The sequence below is a fragment of the Ochotona curzoniae genome, unplaced genomic scaffold, assembly GCF_017591425.1.
Source record: "Ochotona curzoniae isolate NIBS_2020 unplaced genomic scaffold, NIBS_Ocur_1.0 scaffold_2453, whole genome shotgun sequence".
In the NCBI taxonomy this organism is placed as follows: Eukaryota; Metazoa; Chordata; class Mammalia; order Lagomorpha; family Ochotonidae; genus Ochotona; species Ochotona curzoniae.
Genome location: NW_024467094.1, coordinates 8,717,833 through 8,740,592, shown reverse-complemented (window position 1 = coordinate 8,740,592; position 22,760 = coordinate 8,717,833). Strand labels below are relative to the sequence as shown.

The 22,760-nt window shown below is 50.8% G+C and overlaps 2 protein-coding genes across 2 annotated transcripts; one reads left to right on the top strand and one right to left on the bottom strand.

The window, feature by feature from the left end:
- The first annotated feature begins 11,872 nt into the window (after positions 1-11,872).
- LOC121170207 lies at positions 11,873-13,408 on the top strand. Its single transcript, XM_041001220.1, has 2 exons — positions 11,873-12,310; positions 12,946-13,408. The coding sequence occupies exon 1, from the start codon at positions 11,935-11,937 to the stop codon at positions 12,298-12,300; it is 366 nt and encodes a 121-aa protein (XP_040857154.1). The 5' UTR covers positions 11,873-11,934; the 3' UTR covers positions 12,301-12,310; positions 12,946-13,408.
- A 3,663-nt stretch (positions 13,409-17,071) lies between these two features.
- Positions 17,072-22,674, bottom strand: MIS12 (MIS12 kinetochore complex component). Its single transcript, XM_041000588.1, has 2 exons — positions 22,613-22,674; positions 17,072-17,887 (listed from the first exon to the last, which is right to left on the bottom strand). Exon 2 carries the CDS (start codon positions 17,855-17,857, stop codon positions 17,237-17,239), a length of 621 nt encoding a protein of 206 aa, XP_040856522.1. The 5' UTR covers positions 17,858-17,887; positions 22,613-22,674; the 3' UTR covers positions 17,072-17,236.
- Between the last annotated feature and the right edge of the window lie 86 nt (positions 22,675-22,760).

Sequence of the window (22,760 nt, the reverse complement as noted above, 5' to 3'; positions counted from 1 at the left end):
GTTAATATCCCTTTTTTAAGATTTATTTATTTTTATCACAAAGTCAGATATACAGAGAGGAGGAGAGACAGAGAGTAAGCTATTCCATCCAATGATTCGCTCCACAAGTGACCACAACGGCTGGTGCTGCGCCAATCCGAAGCCAGGAGCCAGGAACTTCCTCCAGGTCTCCCATGTGGGTGCAGGGTGCAAAGGCTTTGGGCCATCCTCAACTGCTTTCCCAGGCCACCAGCAGGGAACTGGATGGGAAGTGGAGCTGCTGGGATTAGAGCCAGCACCCATATGGGATCCCGGTGCTTTCAAGGTGAGGACTTTAGCCACTAGGCCGCCACTAACCGCATCCCCCCGTTAATATCTCTTAATGACCATAAAACCCTCCGCAGCAGCAGGCACGGCTCCTGTCCTCTTCTGGCGGAGGAGGAACCTGAGCAAGGCGCAGAGACACAGACTCCTGCCCGGGCAGCGGGCTCCAGCACCCCTGCTCTCTGCTCTGCAGACTCGGAGGGGAAGATGAATTCAGATGAGATACACGTCGGGATATAGCAGGTGTTGGGAATCCCAAGTCTCAGGCTGGAGCTCAAGGAACTGAAGCCCGGGAAGGAAGGAGAGATCGCACGGGTGTAACTTCTACAAGGCAGACGCCAGCCCTCTCAGCGGAAGTCTACCACGCTCTCGCCATCCGTGTTGCAAACCCTCACCTCTGGGACCTCCCCCCGCACCATGGCCATTTCCCCCCTGCAGGTGTCTCCAGGGAACCACTGCCCTTGGAAGAACACAGGGGTACATGGATGTGGGCAGCCGAAGGTCTGAGCAAGGTACACAACTGCCGGTTGCAAAGTCGCCCTCCAGCCCCTTCTCACAGCCTCTGTCCCACCTCCCAGCTCTCCCTCTGTTTCCCGGAGCTGCCTAAGGAAGGCGGGGGCATGTGCCGCACAGGGGGCAGGATGTCCCAGTGCCCCAGCTCCTCCACTGTCCCAGGCCCTCTGCTGGCCAGCTCTCTGCTCCTGCTCTCCGGGAACTCCTGACTGAGGCAAAGACCAAACTCGCAGAGTGAACAATACGGCAGCACGCTGCCACTGCCACCATCCTGGGAAGGAATGGAGAATGGGGAGCCACCCAGAGGAGGGGTGAAGGGACAGGTGGGGAGACAGGGGGAAGATCTCCCGTCCACTGGTTCACTCCACAAGTGGTTGCCCATGTCCTTAGGTCCCTTAGGTCTCCCTGTGGGAGACCCAGATGGAGTCCCCAGCCCAGTCCCAGTCTTCCACTGTCTTCCCAGGTGCCCCAGGAGGAAGCAGGGTTGGAAATGGAGCAGCTGGTATGGTTGGTCAGCTGGTGAGTTTAGTGCAAATGCAATCGTAGCTTCCCTGCGGAAGCCCTCGCATCAGGCACATGAGGAGAAAGTGGAGACTGGCACACTGGTGCTGCGAGTTAAGCCACCGTCTGCCACTCCAGATCCCATATTGGCATACCAACTGGATTATTGGCTGATCCACTTCTGATCCAGTTCCCTGCTAATACTCCTGAGAAAGCAGGAAGATGACCCAGGTGCTGAGTCTCCTGCCTCCATGTGGGAGACCAAGATGGAGTTCGTGGCTCCTGGCTTCAGCCTCATCTCAGCCTGGCTATTGTTGGCATTTGCAAAGTGAACCTGCAGCTGGTCTCCTGTGTGTGTGTGTGTGTGTGTGTGTGTGTGTGTGTGTGTGTGTGTATGTGTGTGTGTGTGTGACTGACTGACTGACTCTGCCTTTCAAATAAACAAATCCTTATAAAACAAAAAAAGAAACGTTAAGAGTGAGTGAGTCTAGCTCAGGGCAATCGCCAGCACCAGTTTCCGTCCATGAAGACGGTTTGGAGCAATGAACTGAGTGACCACAAGAGGGAGACAAAGACAGCAAGACCTTTGGTAAAAGATTCCCTTGTCATCTACCTTTCTCATACACACACGCGCACACACAGACACACACACACATACACAGCCCCTGCCACCTGGGGCATTCTGCTGCAGTCTCCATGTCCTCATTTTAATTGGGCACCTTCTGGCCCTTGACCCAAAAGTACACAGTCCCCAAGTTTCTGACTGCCACACCTCCCCTGGAGTGGAAGAAAGAGGCTCCCAGACCCAGCAGGAGTCATCCATATGAGAAGCAGACATTCCCTGCAGGCCTACTGTGTGTCCAGCACTATCGTGGGATCCGAAAGCAGTGCAGTGAGCAAAGCAGACACCAGCCCCCAGGAGCTCAGCCCACAGAAGACAGGCCAGTGTGGTAGCCAGGGGTCCACCTGGGGGGGACAGGCATGAGGGGGTCTGACCTCTTGCAGAAAAGCTGAGGTGAGGGGTTCATTGGGCCAAGAAGGGGGTGGTTACAGGAGAAGGAAAGAGCGAGCTTAGGAGCTCCTCCTCGAAGCAGGAGGAAGAGGCCTGGTGTCTGGCGCAGCACCCCTCAAAGGGGGACCCCAACAGGCAACATCTTACCATCTCCCCCAGCAGAGTGTCCCCTCCCTGTGCCACCCAGCAAGCCAGGACAAGACTGAGACAGTGGGTCTATCCTTTGAACCTTAACTCAAACAGGGTGGCCCTCCCATTTGGGGGCGGGGTAGAAAAAGCTTTTATAACTAACAATTGTCTGCAATCATATTCGTGATCAAGGATCATTTATTTGTAAGGTACCCATCTGCTAGTTCACTCTCCAAATGGCAACAATAAATAGTAAGCGCTGGGCCAGGTGCACACTGGGGGACCTCTCTCCTGGTGTCCGCTGTGGGTGACAGGGGCCCCTCTTCTGCTGCCTTCCCAGGTACATCAGCAGGGAGCTGGATCTGAAGCAGAGCGGTCAGGACTCGAATGAGCACATCTCCAGTGGCAGTTTAACCCGCTGTACCCACGATCTTTTCTATAGCATGCGACCGACCCCTCACCAACAGTGACAAATATTATCTCATTTGGGAGACAGCGTCTGTCCCAACCAACGTACACCTGTGGAAGCTGATGTACCAAGGCCCCACCACGGAGCACAGGAAAACTCTGGAAGATCATGGAAGACAATTCTGTTTTCGGTGGGCAGGGTTTACTGTTGTGGTCGGTTAGCAGCTTGTCATTAAAGATTGGTGAATGGGCACAGCTGGATGGCAGCAGAGCCTGTGACCTCAGGTAGCTGTGTTCTTCACTCTCTCCATGACCTTCCAAAGTAAGAGAGATGGTGGCAGGGATGGGGTGTAGGGGGAGTGTGTAGAATGGTGGGATTTTTCTAAGGCAGAGTTAGAAAGACCTTCCATCACTCCCCAAACGGCCACAATGAGCAGGGCTGAGCCAGGCTGCAAAGCCAGGAGCCCAGAGTTTTTTCTAGATCTCCTACATGGATGAAGAGGCCCAAGCACTTGGGCCATCCTCTGCTGCTTTCCCAGCCTATTAGCAGGGAGCTGGATCTGAAGCGGAGTAGCAAGGACTTGAACCAGTACTTGTATGGGATGCCAGCATCACAGGTAGAGGCTGCACCTGCTATGTCACAGTGTCAGCCCCAAGAAAGGAGCTCTGGAGGTTGGCCTCCTGGGGGAGGCACACGTGGACCCCTTATAGGGACCACAGGACGGTTATGGAGATGGAGACGATCCCTCCATCCACTCTTCTCTAGCGCACCTTTCTCAGAGCACCTGTCTCACTGCTGTTTTCGTCTGTGCTTGACAGTTTCCCTCAATGCTAAGTGACTCCCCATAACCATAAATGATAACTAGCATTTCCTAAGCCTCCTAAATACAGCTTGTATCATGCCGGGACCAAAGAGGAAATGGATGGGAGGCTCTGCTGAGGACTTGTTGTTGTTTTTAGAAAGGCAGAGTGGGAGATAGGGAGAGACAGCGAGCTTCCGTGGACTGGCTTCAATCCTAAAAGGCCTCAGTCGGCTGTGGCTGGCTGAGCCAGGCTGAAACCAGGAGCCAGGAATTCTATCTGGTCTCCCACATGAGTGGCAGGGGTCCAAGTATCTGAGCCACTGCCTGCTACCTTCCTGGGTGTGCATTAGCAGGGGGCTGGAACAGAAGCCGAGCCTGAAACCAGGTGCTCTGATACAAGATGTAGACCACCCAAGTAATAGCTTATTTATTTTTTTAAAGAGATTATTTGTTTGAAAAGCAGAGTTACAGAGAGAGGAAGGGAGAGTCTGAGAGAGAGGTGGACCCTCCATCTACCGATTCACTCCCCAAATGGCTGCACCATCTGGAGTTGAGCTGGTCTGAAGTCAGGAGCCAGGAACTTCTTCCAGGTCTCCCAGGTGGGCACAGGGGCTCAAGCAATTGAGCCATTCCCCACGGCTTCCCTGGCCATATTAACAGGGAGCTCAATCACAGGCAGAGCAGTCAAGTTTCCAACCAGTGCCTATACAGCAGCTTTACCCGCTATGCTGCAGTGCTGCCCCAACCCCAGTGACAACTAGCCATCGTCAAGTGCCGGCCCCAGATGACTTTCAATGTCCTAAAAACTGTCAAGATAGCTAAACAGAAAACAACAACAACAAAAAAAATCCTCTAAAAAGATGGGATAAAACAGCCATTTTCCCCCCCCAAAAAAACTAAAACTAAAAGAAATGGTAACAACGTACTCATGGGAAGGGGCTGGCACTGTGGTGTGACAGCTAAAGCCACCTTATTCAGTCCTCCTGGGCAGCCTGGAGGTCTGAGAACCAGGTACTGAGATGCATTCTGCTAGACCCCAGGGGTTCAGGGTTCTCCAGTGCTGTATAGCTCAGAGAATCCTCAGTCTAGGGCACAGGAACTACCACTTAGGTCTCCCACAGCCTGGGAGGGGCAGAGGTGAGAGGCACTGGGGAACACTCCTTCTGCTTGCTGGGCTAAGCTACCCGTTCCCCACAGGCAGCCACCATTATTAGGGAGCTCGCTCTCCTGGTGTGCGGGGGTCTCTGTGTGCTGGAGGAGCTGGAGGCCAAAGGGCTGCCAAGCACAGGGCCTGTGGCCTGTACAGACACGCAGGCTCCTGCACTCACAGGGCCTGGCACTTTCTTTAATGCTCTTCCATCACCATCTCAACGTAACGATTGATGAAGAGCGGGGCCTCCGTTTGAGGTTTGCACTGGGCAGGGCTGGGTGGGGATGAAGGGTGTTTCCACCTGGTGGCTCTAGCCCCTCAGACAGGTGTGCATGGCCCTGGCAGCAGCAAGACCTGGGAGGCCCTGGGTTGGAGCTGAGACACTGACCGCCTCCAGCTCTGGCCCCATAGCTATGGGAAGGGGGAGCAAGTCGCCTTGGGAAGCTCATGACTCAACAGGAGAGCTCAGCAATGATGGACACGAAGCAGCTGAGCCTTGAATCAGGCTCCTATGAAGCAATGAACTCATCGCTTCCATGACAACAGCTCCAGCCCAGCCAACAGACGCCAGAGATTCCCGGCAGGGGAGGGTCCTGCCTGGCCATAGGCCTCGTTGTCTGCAATGGACACGGCTGTGGCCAGCTTCACGGCTTTGGTATCTTCTGCTGCTTGTTCTCTGGACAAGAGACCAAAGGAGGAAGTCCTACCCAACCACAGGGGGAGACCCAGGTTGTATTTTAGGAAATGTTGGTGGGACAAGTTGGTATATGCACTGCCGTCCAGGTCTGGCCTTTGCCTGACAGGCTTAGGTTCAAGTCCTGTGTGCCTGGAAGATTGCTAATTCCATGGACAAATCCTGTTTCCTCAGGTTCCCAGGATGTGTGGGCTGATCAGAGAGCAGGTAGGGTGTCCCCACAATGGAGATGGGGGCTGGCTTTCCTATCCAGGAGAGTAGAGTGTGAGAGCAGGGGCTGGATGCAGACCTTGGCAAATGTTGAGTAAACACGGGGCCTGAGATGTAGGAATAGGCAGATTATGGCATAATTTAGGCCAATTACTATTATTATTATTATTTCACACATAGATCTCTTTAGTTGAATGACAGAGTAACAGAGAGAAGAGACAGAAAGATCATCTATCCACTGGTTCACTGCCCACTGGGGCAGGGCGTTGGGGGGAGGGGAGGGGAGCACCACCTGAGTAAAGATGAGGAGGATGCTCCCACAGCAGTGGCATTTGGGTCACAGCCTCGCTGCCTGTAGTGTTGCTACAGGCCTGTGCCCTGCAAACATAGGGATTCTGACAACCTTGATATGGCTCCCTCCATCTCTTACCCATTTCATGTCGTCATTTCTTTTAGACACACTCTGAGTCTCTCCCCGGTCACACTCCTAGGCAGGTCCCTCTGAATCGGCTCACCTGAAAACCTTGATCCTGGGGCCAGCACCATGGTACAGTGTGTTAGCCTGATGCTTGAGATGACAACGGTTTATATGAGCTCCAGTTCAAGCCCCAGATGCTCCAGTTCTGATGCAGCACTTTGGTCACGTGCCTGGGAGAGCAGCGCATGGGAGGCTGCTGCCACCCAGCTGGGAGACCCGGATGGAGTTCAGGCTCCCGACTTCGGCCTGGTTCACCGCTGGCCACTGCAGGCATTTAGGGAGGGAAGCAGTAAGTGGAAGCTCTTCTCTCTCTCTCTCTCTAATTCTGCCTTTCAAATAAATAAATCTCTTAGAATATATATATATATATATGTACTTGAGTCCCTGGTGCCCAGAACCAGGAGATGGATGCTTTGTCTCTCCTCTTTTCTCTGCCTCACAAATCTTTCATTTTAAAAAATATCTAGCTATTTTTATTGGAAAGGCAGATCAGATTTACAGAGAGAAGGAGAATCAAAGAGAAAGATCTTCCATCTGCTGGTTCACTCCACAAATGGCCACAGTGGCCAGAGCTGAGCTGATCTGAAGCCAGGAGCCAGGAGCTCCATTGGTGCAGGAGCCCAAGGCTTTGGGCCGTCCTCTGCCACAAGCTGAGAGCTTGATGGGAAGTGGAGCACCTGGAATGCAAAATGGTATCCATATGGGATCCCAGTGCTGCGAAAGTGAGGATTTAGCCAGTGAGCTATTGTGCCAGTTTCCACAGAAACCTTTCTAAAAAAGTACAGTACATCCTATGATGTAATTAGCACACAACAACAAACATACACTAATACAATAACACAGGGGACTCTTGACTATACTAACTTAAAAATAAAAGACCCGCTCCTTAGTTCTCGCCCTACTTCCTAGGTCAGACCATGGGCACTGGACATGCCTCCGACACTTCTGACGTGCATGCGGGTCAGGACACAGCAATGCAGGCCGAGTGGTGGAGGTGAAGCACGTCCCCTAGGCCTCTAACGAGCCAGGGAACTGGCCCCTGGATGAACACAGGGGGCTGGAACCTGCTCACAGCCAGGTTCCTACTTCTAGGAAGAGGTGCTCAGCTCTTCCCACATGGAGGTCCTGTCCAGGGTGTTGTGTGGCTGCAAGCGGCAGTTGCCATCCACTTGCCCTGGCCCAGCCTTTCTGGCTCTCTTTCTGAACACAGCAGTCACTCAAGATAGGGCATGGGTGACAGGTGACTTCCTCAGAAGGAAGGTGATGGGAACAAGACATTCAAGGCTGTCAACAGTGACTGAACAAGGGTGGGAGCTCTGGGATCCTTGGGTTCGGATGAGTCCACCCTAGATGCATTTTCCTTCCTCTTTGAGGTGGGCTGTCGGGAGCCAGGAAATGCACGTGCGACCCTCACCCAAGGATTCGATCAGGGCTTGTGGTTTCTAGCTTCTGAGGGGTCAAGCCCTTGCTGCTGTATTAGAAGCCCCAAGCTGAGCTTCGTGTCTTTGCTGGGAGAATCATCATCCCCCAAGAGGAGGGCCTAGGCCCTACTGAGGCAGCCAGGAATATTTGCCTCGGTAATGGGACAAGTACAGACCTGAGCATTAAAGCTATGTATAGACTTTCGGCTTGGCAGTAGTTCTGGGACATGGGTTGAGGGTCTTAGAGAACCTGTGACCCCTTGTGCTAAGGTAAACTCTAGTTGGTGGAAGTGGGAGGGACTTCCTGCATGCTGCTGGCAGGTTAGACCCTCCCAGGCAGGGAGCTAGAGGGGGAGATCAGGAAGAGAAGAGAAATGTGACATTGGTGGAAAGAACTTGAGAGGAGGGCCCAGTGCAGTAGCCTAGTGGCTAAACTCCTCGCCTTGCACGCTTGGGGATCCCATATGGGCGCCAGTTCATACCCTGGCCGCTCCACTTCCCATCCAGCTCCCTGCTTGTGACCTGGGAAAGCAGTTAAGGATGGCCCAAGGCCTTGGGACCTTGCACCTGCGTGGGAGGCCCCTGGCTCCTGGCTTTGGATCAGCTCAGCTCCAGCCATTGCAGCCACTTGGGGAGTGAATCAGCGGATGGAAGATCTTCCTCCCTGTCTCTCTTCCTCTCTATATGTCTGACTTAAAATAAATAAAGCTTTCAAAAAAAAAAAAAACTTGAGTGGAAAGAATCTGTAAGGAGTATGGACACTGAGCAGTTAGGAGTCCAGCTGTGTCCGTGGTTTCCTAGCAACAGCTATTGAGCAGGTGGTTGCTAGGCGATATGGGCCATCCAGACAGTTGGGTAAGGACCTGCCTCTGCGTGGGCCCAGATCAGAACATCACAAGGTACTGTGAATCCTGAAAACAACCACTGGAGTCATCGTTTAAGTTTTCTCAAATATTAACGGCTCTTGTGGCACAAAAAATAATAATACATCAATAGTGTGCAAGGTCTGGAAACATGAGGGAGAAGTCAGCCATAATCTCGGCATCTAAAGAGTGTGAAAATCATCAGGCTTGCTCTTTCCACCCCCGGCTCTGCAGGACTGTGTATTCATCTTGTTATCATCCCGGCACACGTGGCTGCGGATCTCGCTCTGCGACGCTGATCTGGATCATCCCGCAGGAGTTTTCAGGACAGCCTCGCTGATCACTGCACGATGCCATGCACCCTCATTTAATTAGGTTTTTTCCTCTTGTTCTAGCATTGATTTTCCTTCCCATTTTTCTTTTGCCTCGATAAACAGTATCACAGCCACACAATCTTCTGCAATGAGCTCCTTTCTCCACTAGATTACTGTCTTGAAATCAATACTAAGGAACGGGCCAGCAGGATCAAAGGATAGACATCCTTTCTGGAATTTCCATGTCCTACTAAATTGCTTCTTTCAGAGGCAATCCCAGTAGACCCTACTATCATTTTATGATCCCTTCACTTCCTTTAAAAAAAAAAGAATTTATTTTTATTGGAAAGGCAAATTTGCAAAGAGGAGACAAAGAGAGAAAGATCTTCCACCTGCTGGCTCACTCCTCAACTACAACAACTGGAGCTGAGTTGATACAAAGTCGGGACTCGGGAGCTTCTTGCAGGTCTCCCACACAGATGCAGGGTCCCCAGGCTTTGGGCTATCCTCCACTGCTTTCCAAGACCACGAGCAGGGAGCTGGAAGGAAAGTGGAGCAGCCAAGGCAAGAATCAGCATCCTTATGGGATCATGGTGGTTGCAAGACAAGGATTAGCCAGCTGGGCTACTGCTTCTGACCTGATCCCTTCATTTTCTAAAGGGGAAATAGAGACCCTCTGGAGAAAAGGAGTTGGCCCAAGGTCCCACAGTCAGCACCTGCCCTAGTTCTAAGTCCCTAAGCCTCTCCATCCTTCCCCACTCATGACATCCACATAGATAATCCCATTTTGGAAGGTCAAAAAGGTATTTGGCATCTCCTAATTCATCTACTTGCTCTTACTGACCAATCCACAAGCTTGTCGAGCAATTCTTGGCTCACCCAAATGTTTTGAGGATGTTTTTGTGTTGAAAGATGAAAACTACTTGAACACTATCTGTCTGAAGGACAGAGTCCTTGAGAGAATAATGGCAAAGTCACGGCTGGCACAAAGCCCAGGCTTCCTCCTGGAACTCTCTGGAAATATTCCAAAGCGCGCCCACCATGCCTTAGAAGGGTACCTGCTGCAGACTTTGGGATCATGACTACTACAAGGTAGCAGCCCATGTGATTCTAGGGACCACATGGTTCCTGAGGGGGTGGGGAGCTCATGGTCCTATGTAAGCCATGAATACCAACGACACAGAGTAAGATGCTTGTTCTAGCTTCCCAGGGCATGGCGTGTGTTTCTTGGGTCACTCCCTCTGCCACTGCCCAGGGGCTTGGATGTCCTCTCTCTCCTTCAGAGATCCTGGCCTTTCCCTACTGTATGGGTCACCCTCGCAGCAGAGGTTCTGAGATGCTGTGGAGAATACAAAGCGCAACAGGAGGCACCTGCAAATTCATGTTGGAGAAATAGTCTCAGGATCATGAAATACCTCTGCCTATAATTGAGCAAAGCTGGTGGTCACCCCTGCCCCACACTGAACCTGTTTGCAGTTCATCTCTACCGCCCGCCCCCCTCGTCCCAGTCCTGGGGCATCGCCAATCTGTTTTCTTTCTTTCCGGAAACTTCATAGAAGTGGAATTATATACTCTAAGGTCTTTTTAATTTTGGCTTTACCCATTTACTAATGTTTTTGAGGTTCTTCCAAGTTGCAACAAATATCAATAGTTCATTCATTTTATTGCTGAAACATAGTTTCCAGTCTCATAAATCCAACCATCTTTGGTTTATCCAGTCACTACTGGATGGACATTGGGATTGTTCCCAGTTTGGAGCTGTCCCCCAGGATGCTGTTAGGGACATTCATGTACTTGCCCAAGTACATGTGGACACTTCTGTTGAGCAGAAGTGTAGGAATGGAATTGCTGGGTTGGATGATAACTGCCAAAATACTTCCAAAGTAGGCCCATCGCGTTCCACTCCCTACAAGGAGGGGCCCGTCCTCTCCTTAGGGTGGCTAAGTTACTTTTTTCCAGCTGGAGTTGTTGCACTGTGAGCAAGTGAGGCTGCTGCTGCCAACTCCCATTCTTTCGTTCAACAAACATTATCTGTGTACCTAGCACTACCTGGCAGGGCGAGAAGTCCCTGAGAACACTTAAAGATGGACAGAGACAGTGCTCTGCTCCTGGTTCCTGCGGAGCCCTCCAGCTGCAGAGGGAGGGGAGTGAGCTCTCCAATGGCTGTTGGCGTTGGCTGTGCTGCCACCCGCAGGGCCATCCTAGCAGACTTCTGTCCCCTATTGGACCCACATAACGGTCCTCCACAACTGCCCCCCACCAATTCCTTGAAGGTGTACTAACCAGCCTTGGAAACTTGAGTGCAACAAAGCTTCCAGGGGCTGATAGTGCCAGCAATCTGTGGCAGCGGCAGCAGAAGGCCGGATTCAGCCTGGTGGGTGCCCAGAGTAGAGCCAGCTGGGGACACGGAACAGGCTCAGGTCAGGCGTGTCTCTGAAAGAACCTACTTTGAATCACATGTGAGATGCCCACAGGCTGAGGTCCTGTGCACGTGGGAGGAAAGCAGGTGGGAAAAACAGGATGCACAGATGCAGACGGAGATGGGGGGCTGGGCAGTGACTTTAATCACATTGCAGCTGGATGTGGGATCGTATTGGCCTTTGGTATTGATTTTGCCTGCTATGCCAAGCTGCAAATTCTCTAACTAAAATTACGTGTTAGTCTTTTCACGTATTAGAAACAAATGTTAAAACCCCGAGCAAATGTTTATTTTGGAATGAGGAATATTCATTAAACTCTGGGGAGTGGGGAACCTGGCCTTCTGCATGCCAGGACCCTTTTTGTGTCCTGAGGGTCCCGGCTCCTGGCTAGCGCCTCTTTCCCACGTAGCAACGCCGCCAGTCTGGTTGCCATGGAGACGAACCCGGCGGTTCAGGGACCTGAGAGCCCCAGGCTGGTGGTGAGCTGGAGCCTCCGCCACAGGCTGGGGGGCGGCAGGGGGCGGAGCCAGAGGAAGTGGCGCCTCCGCTGAGAGGCCCAGCGGACCCTGCAAAGCCCCCTCAGCCCCGCTGGCTCCGCCCCCTGCCGCCCCCACCAGGGAAAGTAGAAATACAGCAGCTGCTCCAGCTTCCACTGTCACCGCCACTGCCACCACCCACTGCGCTTGGACCCAGCACCTGCCCTCGCTCCGTGCCAATGGCTGACGGGCTCTTCCAGCGCAGACACTGGGGCGCGGAGCGGATGCGCTCAGACTCTGACCCGGAGTCCGAAGGCCTCTTTGACAAACCTCCACCCGAAGAGCTGCCCACTGCCCGCGCGCCCAAGTCCGGGTCGGCCGTGGGCAGGCGGGGGGCTCGGCGCGCGGGCGGGAAGGCGCAGGGGACGCGCGCGGGGCAGTCTCTGAGGGCTGTGGTGCGCCCCCAACCCAAGGAGGAGGTGCCTCCCCTGGAGGAGGGCTGCTACCTCGACCATTTCCCGCACCTCTCCATCTTCATCTACGCCGCCATCGCCTTCTCCATCACCTCCTGCATCTTCACCTATATCCACCTGCAGCTGGCCTGAGTGGCAGCAGGTGCGCGTCAGATGGGTGGTGCGGGGAGGAGCAGGGGCAAAAGAGCTCAGCATTTTGTTTCAGCGATGGGCTGCACACCCTTGACCCCGCTTTCTATTGACTTTCTATTGTTTCTTCCCTGTTGTTTCTGTCTTTGTCTAACCGTCCATCAGCAGGAAGATCCAGAGGGGTGGGAGGCCATGAAATGAGGATGGGGTGGGGCGGAGCCCCTGCACCTGCAGGATGGGGGCGGGGAGCATTCAGCAACCGGCGTTTAGGAGTGCGCCTGAACCCCATTTATAACTAAGAGAACATTTCTGAGCCCTACTAGTTTGTGACCCTGGGCACACACGAGGCGCCCAACGTTTAGGATTTGGGAAGCGCGGAGCGAGCCCAGTCTTGTAGGAGATGAGCTAGACCTGGGCCCTGTGGCTAGGGTTGGTGCCCTGGGCTGGTCTGGAGACTTGAGATGCTCCTGCATCACCGCTGTGGCCGAGAGCTGGCGCAGTGCGAACTCAGAGCGCGGGGAACTGGAGGACCTGGGGACATTGTGGGCAGCCCGGGGGCGCTGGAGAGGTGAGTGGCACACATAGGCTCTTGGTGCCACGGGTCCCCAGGGCGCCACTCACCTAAGCTGTGCCTTTTTACTGCCTTAGGCTTTGCTACGGCTGCCAGACAGAGCCCAGAGCTGTAGCCACGGACGGGTCTGAGAGCTGTAGCTATGAGAGCTGTTCTACCAGGACGCCACGCTTCGGGGCACATCTGGGACTTCGTGGGACCCGCAGCTGTGGAACTCGCAGGATGCAGGATCGGCGCTGGGCCTGTCCTGCGGAATGAGACTCTGGGGGGCTCTGAATGGGGTCCACGGAAGGACATCCTAGGGGACTGGAACTTTTTGGGAAATCCGTCACTGACCAGAGCTCTGGCTGAGGCTCTTTGAGGACCCCCCCCCCCAAAAAAATTACCTGCTAGCAGCACAGCACCCTCCTTGGTGGGTTATTCATCTGCTTGCCATCTATGTAAAATGTCCCAGCCGCAGCCTCTGCCACTGCCACCTCCCTTACCTGACGAGTGTAACTGTGCGATTCTGATGGAATAAATCATCTCTGTGTGCTCTGTCTTCAGTTCTCTATTGATTTCCACCCATGCAGTGGGCCCTGCCAAACTTCCTCCTCTGCTCCATCTTTTACCCCCATCATCCTCACAGCATCTCTGCTGACTGCACTCACTGGCCGAGCATGCGGCATTCAGCACCTCCCTCCACTACTTGGCCTCTGGCCCCACGTCAGGTCCCCGCCGCGTACAAGCTCCTTCACAAGCACAGGCCACTAGCCCACTGCGGCATTACTGACTGCTCCCACGTTCTCAGTCCCCACTTGCCTGCTTTATCAAGGCACTTCTGGCCTAGTCCAGCCTTCTGATCCACTCAGCCTGGGTCTTCATAAATTCTAGTTCCCCAGTTCTGACTTCTCACACCTCACAGTAGACTAGATAGCTTGTCCTCTGTGGCATCCTGTGCCCTGCCAGCCCATAAAAAAATCGCATCTCCAACATCCACCTCTGTTCTCCGGTTTTCAGTCTTGGATACTGGAATTTTTTTTTTTTTCCTCCCAGGTGGGCCACAATTACCAGAATTGAGCCAAGCCAAAGACAGGAAGCGGAGCTGGGAACTTTTCCCTGGTCTCCCTCATGAGTACGGCAGGGGTCCAAAGCCCTCAGGCCATCTTTCATTGCTTTTCCCAGGCTGTTGGCAGGGAGTTGGATTAGAAGTGGGGCAGCTGAGACACAAACCACTGAACTATAGAGGACACTGCTGTTGCAAGCAGTGGCTTTACCAGATATGCCACAGAGCCCACAGGGCTGGCCCCATGGCACTGGCCGCTATTTCTTAGTATTGACTAGACTGAAATCCAAAACATGGTCTTTTCCTCACATGCTTGACCCTGTTAATTCCCTTTTACACATCTCCTCTTATCTCCTTATACAGTTCTCCCACCCCTTTCTGTGCCAGCAAATCTGGGGCCTCCCGCAGATAAGTTTCCATCAGCTGGTTCACTTCCCAGATGACCACCAGTAGTCCAGGCGCCCATTAAGAACCAGTCAGGAGCCAGGAGCTCAACCTGCATCTCCCACATGGGTGACAGAGACCCAGCAACTGAGCCATCACCTGTGGGCTCCCAGGAAGCTGGAATCGGGTGCTGAAGCCAGGGTGGGCCTCCAGCACTCGGAGGTGGAATGCCTTCTTAACTGAACTCTCCAAATCACTAAGCCAAACACCTGCCCCTGGGTTTGCATCTTCTACACTAAATCCTGATATACTACAGCTTCTCTGGTTACACTGTTATTAGGTTCTAGTGCCTATAACAAAAACATCAGTCTTCATATTCTCTGAAACAGGGCCCAGCACGATAGCGTATGGTTAAAGTCCTCACCTTGAATGTACCAGGATCACATATGGGTGCCGGTTCTAATCCTGGCAACTCCACTTCCCATTCAGCTCCCTGCTTGTGGCCTGGGAATGCAGTCGAGGACAGCCCAAAGCCTTGGGACCCTGCACCCGTGTGGGAGACCCAGGATAGGCTCCTGGCTTCGGATCAGCTCAGCTCCAGCCATTGTGGTCACTTGGGGAGTGAACCATCGGACGGAAGATCTTCCTCTCTGTCTCTCCTCCTCTCTGTATATCTGACTTTCCAATAAAAATAAATAAATCTTTAAAAAATATATATTCTCTGGAATACTCAGTGCCAGTTGGTCCCTTAATTTCAGGGTGGGAATTTTCCCCAGCCATTATATTCTCGGTCAGCTCACTGCTTTCCCATGTATTTGCTATCAATTTTCAATGAGACTTTTGGCTCTACTGAGCTCCAAGTTGAACCTGCACTTTCTAAACAGTTTTACATGCCCAATACATCTCCCATCCTCTCTGATCACACCAATCCTTCTTCAGTTTATCCGTGAACATATCTTCGCAGATCCCCCTGACTGCCCCTTCAGATTTCACTGTTACAACTTTCCTATATTGAGTTCTCAGCTGCCCTAACTTCTGGGCTTAAGTTTTTGCCTGTCTACTCAGTAGTAATGTATAACCTTTCCAGGAGTTGATCATAAAATACAAAATGAGCCCAATTTTGGTCTTTGTGCTGTATGGCTCAAGAATCAACTTTCAGTATTATAAGCTGGGGAGTAGCCACAGGCCCACCTTGGCCCAAAAGGCAGATGCAGCAGCTTAAGAACCAACACCACAAGATAATATGAACCATGAAAAAAACTGAAGTGCCATGGATGCTACATTCCCTAGGCTTTCAAGCAGGTCACAAAAGATGGAGAGCCACGTGCTTTGGGCAACTGTCCTATTACGCACCGAGTTGTCAGGGCAAGTTGACACCTTCAGACAAGGTGAGCGGTGGTTTCTGAATACTTTTCGGAAAGACAGTAGGATGACAGCAAGGGTGAGGCCAATCAGACTTCAGCTGTCATTTCCCTTAATGGGAAGTCAATACCTTTTTGATTATTTGAAGATGCACATCCCATGAGGTCTGTGATTGCTCTAACTTGGTGGCTTCAAACACTAGAAATGATTTTCTTTCATGGTTCTGGAATCCAGAATTATCTTCTGTCTGCTGGTTCACTCCACAAATGGCTGCAATGGCTGGAGTTGAGCCATTCTAGAGCCAGGAGCCAGGAGCTTCTTGTGGGTCTCCCACATGGGTGCAGGGTCCCAAGACTTTGGGCCATCCTCGACTGCATTCCCAGGCCACAGGCAGGGAGCTGGATGCGCAAGGCGAGGATTTAGCCACTGAACCATCGTGTCAGGCCCTGTTTCTCTCTTATACAGATATTGATTGGACATAATGACTACCCAGGAAGTTCAGGATGATTTTCTCATCTCCAGAGCCTACATTTAATTACACCTGCAAGATCCTTTTTCCAAACAGGACAAATCCAAAAACAAAACATTTAAGAAATTCATACATTTAATGTATAGGATTGGGGGAAAACAGGACTTCTTGATAATAAACATATTCCAGGTAAACATTTCTAAATCTATGAATAATCACAAATATGAGCATCCAAGCTACTCCTTCTCTATGTAAAGACAAACAAAAATCCCATTCTTCAGGGACAAGGAGGGCAAGCAATACCTTATAAGCAATCACTACTTATCATTTCTACCCATTCCTCAAGTGATTCAAAGATACTGAGTACTTGGTGCCTTTGGGAATGAATAACTTAATTACGTAATAGAATTAGCAGATTCCAAAACTAACAAGTGTGAGAAAATCTGTATGAACACCTAACAGTAAATATAAATTCCACTACAGGCTACCACTCCATTTCCTGCTTTTCTATTCCATCCACATTCCTTTTTTTTCCCCGCTGGACTCCAAGACAGTGAATTGTTTAACATCAGCAGGGCCTTGGTGATGCAAAGAATTTACTTTGAAAACAAAAGCACCATCTTTCTTTCTTAGTGAAGATCAAAATAGTTTCCTTCGCTACTTGATCTTTTTTCAAACAGCTATCAATTTTCTCACATAGGAATGACCCACAGAGCATGGACTGGCTGACAAAAGAGCTATTTGATTAACCCTTCTAGCTCCCACAGAATAGGCCTAAAGGATCAAGGCCACAGAAAAACTCATGACTAATATACAATTCCACAAATATTTTTGACTGGCTAAAACTTCACTTATTCCTTCATGCACCCAACTGTGCTGCTACTGAAGCAAGAATCCCATTCCACCTGTTGGAGGCCTCTAAGGAAAAGAACTTCATGGACTATTTCAAGGGAATACAGAGATCTTTCAGGAAAATGCATCAAAAGGCAGGAAGATATGGATTCTACATAGCAAACAAAGTCTAATAAGATATGCGTTTCTTTTGGACAGTCATTGGTGCAAATTTCTTAACATTTTTTTTGACAATCTCTTTGTCAATGATAAGAATTTAAAATATTTTCAGTTTTTTGCTTTCCTTTTCCACATTGTCTCTGATGTTCTGGAGTTTTCTGGAGTTCTGGATTAGGAACACCAAACCCTCCCTAAAATCACTAGTTCCATGATCTCTGCCAACGTTCTCAAGTTCATCAAAGAAAGCCAGTGTCTGTTTGAGTTTAGCTTGGACGATTTTTTGCTCTTCTAATTCTGCAAGAAGGGCCTCTTTGGTACACAATTCAGTCTTGAACTTTTCCTGCAAATGCTGAATTTCTTGTTGGAGAAGCTCGATTTCTTCCTCACTACAAGGATGCAACTCTTGACATTTGTCTTCAGGAAGCAAGATGTTTGAGGGAATACGCAGAATCAACTGCAAAAACAGCTGCTCCATTTTGCCAAACAGATGATCGAAACGCCCTTTCAGGAAGCCAAGGAATTTCTCTGTGCATGTACGAATCTGGACCGGGCTGATCTCACAGCCTGGGATGCCATCCAGCTTCTTCAGAATCACCTGTTCCACAGCTTGCATCACTTCAAACAGGTAATCTTGAAAGGCAATGTAGATCCTAAGCATGCATGTTTGGGGTGTGAAGCCAAAGAACTGGGCCTCGTAGGTCATGGGATCGACAGACATCTTGGCTGGTTATTTTTGGTGGTTAAAGATCTGTGTAACGTAAAAGAAGAAGTTCATTTGGAGCCCCCAAAAAAATCATCTGAAGAAATCACAAAATACAGATCGCAAACAAACTAGGAAGCAAATAAAAAAAAAAAAAAGGAGCTTGTGCTCACTGATACCTGAAGCTATCAACTTGGCCAAAACAGGACACAAAGCTTGCCTCTCTGAGGTTCTTTCCATCAGTCTGCATCTTGCCTTTCTCCCTATCATCATTTATTTCCCCCAACTCCAACATCACTGACAGCTGTAACACATGGCTCAACCTAGGTAATTCGGGAGTCTGGACAGATGACCTATCAATGCCTTAGAGGCACTTAGTCTCTTGAACTTCAGTAACCTACACCTCCATTCTTTTAGCCACCTAGCTCTACATTTTTTGCAAACACCACTACCCCAATGCTCACCAACTATTCCTACTTCTGGCCCATCGCCTCTGCTATCCTCATTCACAGTTACACATCATGCCTTGATGTTCAAAGCTTTCACAAGGGTGAAAGCTTTGAACCTTGTCACTCTTGCTTTCAGTCTCTCCTATTGTCGCTTCTTTCTCTAACATTTAAATCACTCCATTAGGCCTGGTGCAGTGGCCCAGAGGCTAAAAGTCCTCACCTTGAATGCACCAAGATCCAATATGGTTCTAATCCTGGCAGCTCCACCTCCCATCCAGCTCCCTGCTTGTGGCCTGGGAAAGCAGTCGAGGACGGCCCAAAGCCTTGGGACCCTGCACCCGCATGGGAGACCTGAAGGAGGTTCTTGGCTCCTGGCTTCAGATCAGCACAGCACCGGCCGTTGTGGTCACATGGGGATTGAATTATCGGACGGAAGATCTTCCTCTCTGTCTCTCCTCCTTTCTGTATATCTGCCTTTCCAATAAAAATATAAACAAACAAACAAACAAATAAATAAATCCCTCCAGCAGCAATGTCCTCTATCACCTAACCTTTCAGCCCAATCAAGACGAGCAAATCTCAGATTGTATAAATCTTTCACCTTTTACTAAAGATTTCTGTGGAGAAGATGAGCAAAGCTCTAGTCAGCTTTGCAGCTCTGACTTGCCTTTTGACCAGTCTGGGAGTTATCTCTTTCCAAAGGTAAATATGACCCCATCCCACCTGTCTGACCACTCCTAACCATGTGTCTTACAGCTTCAGAACTGAGTTGATGATACTTCCTATTTCTTGGTCCATGATAGGTACTCAATTATTATGTTTTCAAAAGATTTTACTTATTTTTGGGCCCAGCACAATAGCCTAGTGGCTAAAGTCCCCACCTTAAATATGCCAGGATCCCATATGGACACTGGTTCTTATCCCAGCAGCTTCACTTCCCATCCAGCTCCCTGCTTGTGGCCTGGCAAAGCCAGGACAGCCCAAAGCCTTGGGACCCTGCACCCATGTGGGAGACCCAGAAGAGGCTCCGGGCACCTGGTTTTGGATTGGCTCACTTCCAGCCCTTGCAGCTGCTTGGGGAGTGAACTAGTGGACAGAAGATCTTTCTCTCTTTCTCCTTTGTAAAAACTCTGCATTTCCAATAAGAAAAATAATATCAGATGGCGCTATGGACAGAACTGACCAGGTGACTGGAATCACCAGTATATGTGTAGGCTGATACAAGTGATGGACTGAGCTGGACCCTGCACTGCCTGGCACATACAGGAATCAAATCTGAGATGTCATCTTTTGGTGAGGTTTCTTTGAGGTTCCCCCAACTGAATCACTGGATTCAGAACTCCAACCACAGTAAAAATTACAGGATCTGTGGTCTGACCATGGAGTGCATGTGTCAGAACTGGCTCTCCACAGCTATGAGGTCTGTGCAGTGAATGGCATGCCCAGATGCTCAGGGGGGACATGACAAACAGTTCACTGAGGCCTGCAGAGGACATCTAGTGTCATGGAGGGTAAAACAAATAGGACAGATCCCTCAACAAGTATCTGGGAGAATCGAGACTCTAAGGTGGACTATGTAAACCAACGGACCTTGGAGGAATTTTCTCAACCTTGGAGCAACAAATCAACAGCATCTCAGAACTATCAAAACCACTTAAGCAGCATCCTCAGAACATCCTCCATATCAGGGAGCCTGGGATGACATCATTTGACCTTCCCCAATTCCTGGGTACTAATGTGGATGGGCTGCTAGGAGCAGCCCTCGCCCCTTCTCTCTCCACCTTCCCCAGATACCAGAAGAAAAAAGGAGACTGGAGGTCGCTGTCTCATTCACTTTCCACCATTCCTCGACCATCCCCACCCTAATTGGTGGTCCAAATGAGCAGGTATCCCTCTCAACTACGTAAACACTATGAAAAAATAAATTTATTATTAAAAAAGGAAAACTATAATTCATGTTATTTTTTTTCATGTTTGCGACCACTTCACATTATAGTCAAGTATATTGGCTCTGACTCAAGTACTCTATCAGTTTCATTTATTTATATTTTCAAGTTTACTTTTATTTACTAAGAGGCAGGATGACAAGTTACTTATTTCCATCTGCTGGTATAGTGTCTGAAAATCTGGGGACCAGGAGTGAACCTCCCATGTGTATAGGAGTTTGTGAGTAGCATCTAATACCAGATGTGCTGCAATGAACCCTTCTTTATGAGATCTTAAACAGGCCTGGCAGAGTACAACTCACTCAAACACAACCTCACTAATTTTTTTTTAATGAGCTCCAGCACATCCAGAGTGGCTTACACATCCTCTAGGAGTTTCTTTCTCATTTTTGCCAACTCTTGATAAATTCAGCATTCTAACCTTACCCATTTGGTATGTGTGAAAATTTTTTACAACTTTTTTTTTTTAACCAGAATCATCTAGCCCTACCGCCTGGATGGACACTAAAAACTCTCCTATACCTTGCTCCCCAGCCCCAGTGCTTACACTAGTCTGAGTGTATGATTCTAAGAGCATACGATCTTCAGGCTTGATTTTAACAAACTTCCTCAAAGATGGCTCTGTTGTTCAAAGGCAGGCACTGACAACCTGCACCTTAAGATTCTCTGGACCCCCCGGCGCGGTGGCGCAAGTGGTTAAGGTCCTCGCCTTGCACGCCCGGGATCCCATATGGGCGCCGGTTCTAATCCCGGCAGCCCCACTTCCCTTCCAGCTCCCTGCCTGTGGCCCGGGAAAGCAGTCGAGGACGGCCCAAGGCTTTGGGACCCTGCACCTGCGTGGGAGACCCGGAAGAGGCTCCTGGCTTCGGATCGGCATAGTATCGGCCCGTTGCGCTCACTTGGGGAGTGAATCATCGGATGGAAGATCTTCCTCTCTGTCTCTCCTCTCTGTATATCCGCCTTTCCAATGAGAAAATAATAAAAATAAATCTTTAAAAAAAAAAAAAAGATTCTCTGGACCTTACACCAGCACATAGCTCAAGAGGCTAATCTCCAACACACCCCTCCCCACCCCGTCACCCTCCTTAGCTACCCACAGCTTCAAGTCTCAGGGCTCCTAAGGACCTTGCCTGGTCTCCCTCAGTTCCAACCAGGAAGAATGCCAAGGCCAACAGACCTCCAGGCCAGATGACTCACAGCCTCCTCTCAAGCCCTAGCTCTGCCAATTAACTAAATTCTACCATCTCGGCCTAATCAACATCTGAAGATAAACTGTGACAACCTGAAAATTCACAATGGCGTCAGTTCTGTCAGGTCCTCAGGGTGGGCAAAAAAACAAGTTCTGTCAGTGACACATATGCAGGACCAAAATATTATAAGGCCACCTGTGCTCTTGTTCTGCATAAACACTTACCCTTTCAAAAGCTTAACATAACTAACAGTGTATTGTTTCTCCTAACAGCGCCTGGCAGGTGGTTGCAGCAGGTAGACCTCCCGATAATCCTCAAATTAGCACTCAGCTATCAAGTTTCTCCTGATAACTCAGGCCAAAACACAGGTCTTTCACAGCCCTGGGACCAAAGAGTGCTCAACCTTGAGAAGACACCAAGAATTCCTGAGAGTTCCCCCTTCATCTTAGTTCATCGGATAGTTTTTCCCAGACTGTCGGCGCTGCTCCCCTCTTCCACCTGTGGTGGCACCGGGACAGTCTGTCACCAGTGAATAAAGACTCCTGAGCTTCTTGTCTCCGACTTATTTTGGGGATAGTATCGGTCACCTTAGAACATGCCCAGGCCCTCTCAGCAAACTGCGTTGCCTAAAAGGCCCCGTCACCTCGCTTGGACAGAACCCAGACACACTGTGGCAGGGACGGCTCCTGGCCTGGTCCGCGTCCCTGTCAGGCCCGGAGACCACCACGCTGACAGGACCCCAGACACGTTAAGACGGAGACAGCCCCTCAGACCCCTCAAGGCACACATCACTGCCAGGCCCTGAGACCACCACGCTGACAGAGCCCCAGACATTAGTCAGGTAGGGACATCCCCTCAGCCCCCTCAGGCCCCACGTCCCCCTCAGGCCCTGAGACCACTGCGCTGACAGGACCCAGTCATAGTCTGGGGTCTCCATGAGGCCCTGAGACCACCACACTGACAGAAGCCGGGGTCCTTGTGAGGCCCTGAGGCCACGAGGGATAGGACCCAGCCACAGTCCGGAGTCTCCGTGAGGCCCTGAGGCCCCGCCAGTAACCGGACCTGCGGGGCTGAGCCCGGCTGAGGGTTGGGGCGATCCACCCACCACACACCTCCGGCGCGACAAGACCCAGCCCAGCCCCCGCGGGCGATCTTTCTCAGAGAAAATTTCCGCCCCGCGGCACTCACCGTGACAGCCTTCAGGGCGAAAATGCCCACCTCACAGCAGCTTCCCGCCACCTCCTTTAAACTAACCGCCAGTGCCTGACGACCAGCCGGGGTGAGGCTCGCCCCACCCCCGAAGGCCGACCGATCGGCGCGTCCGCCAACGAAAGCA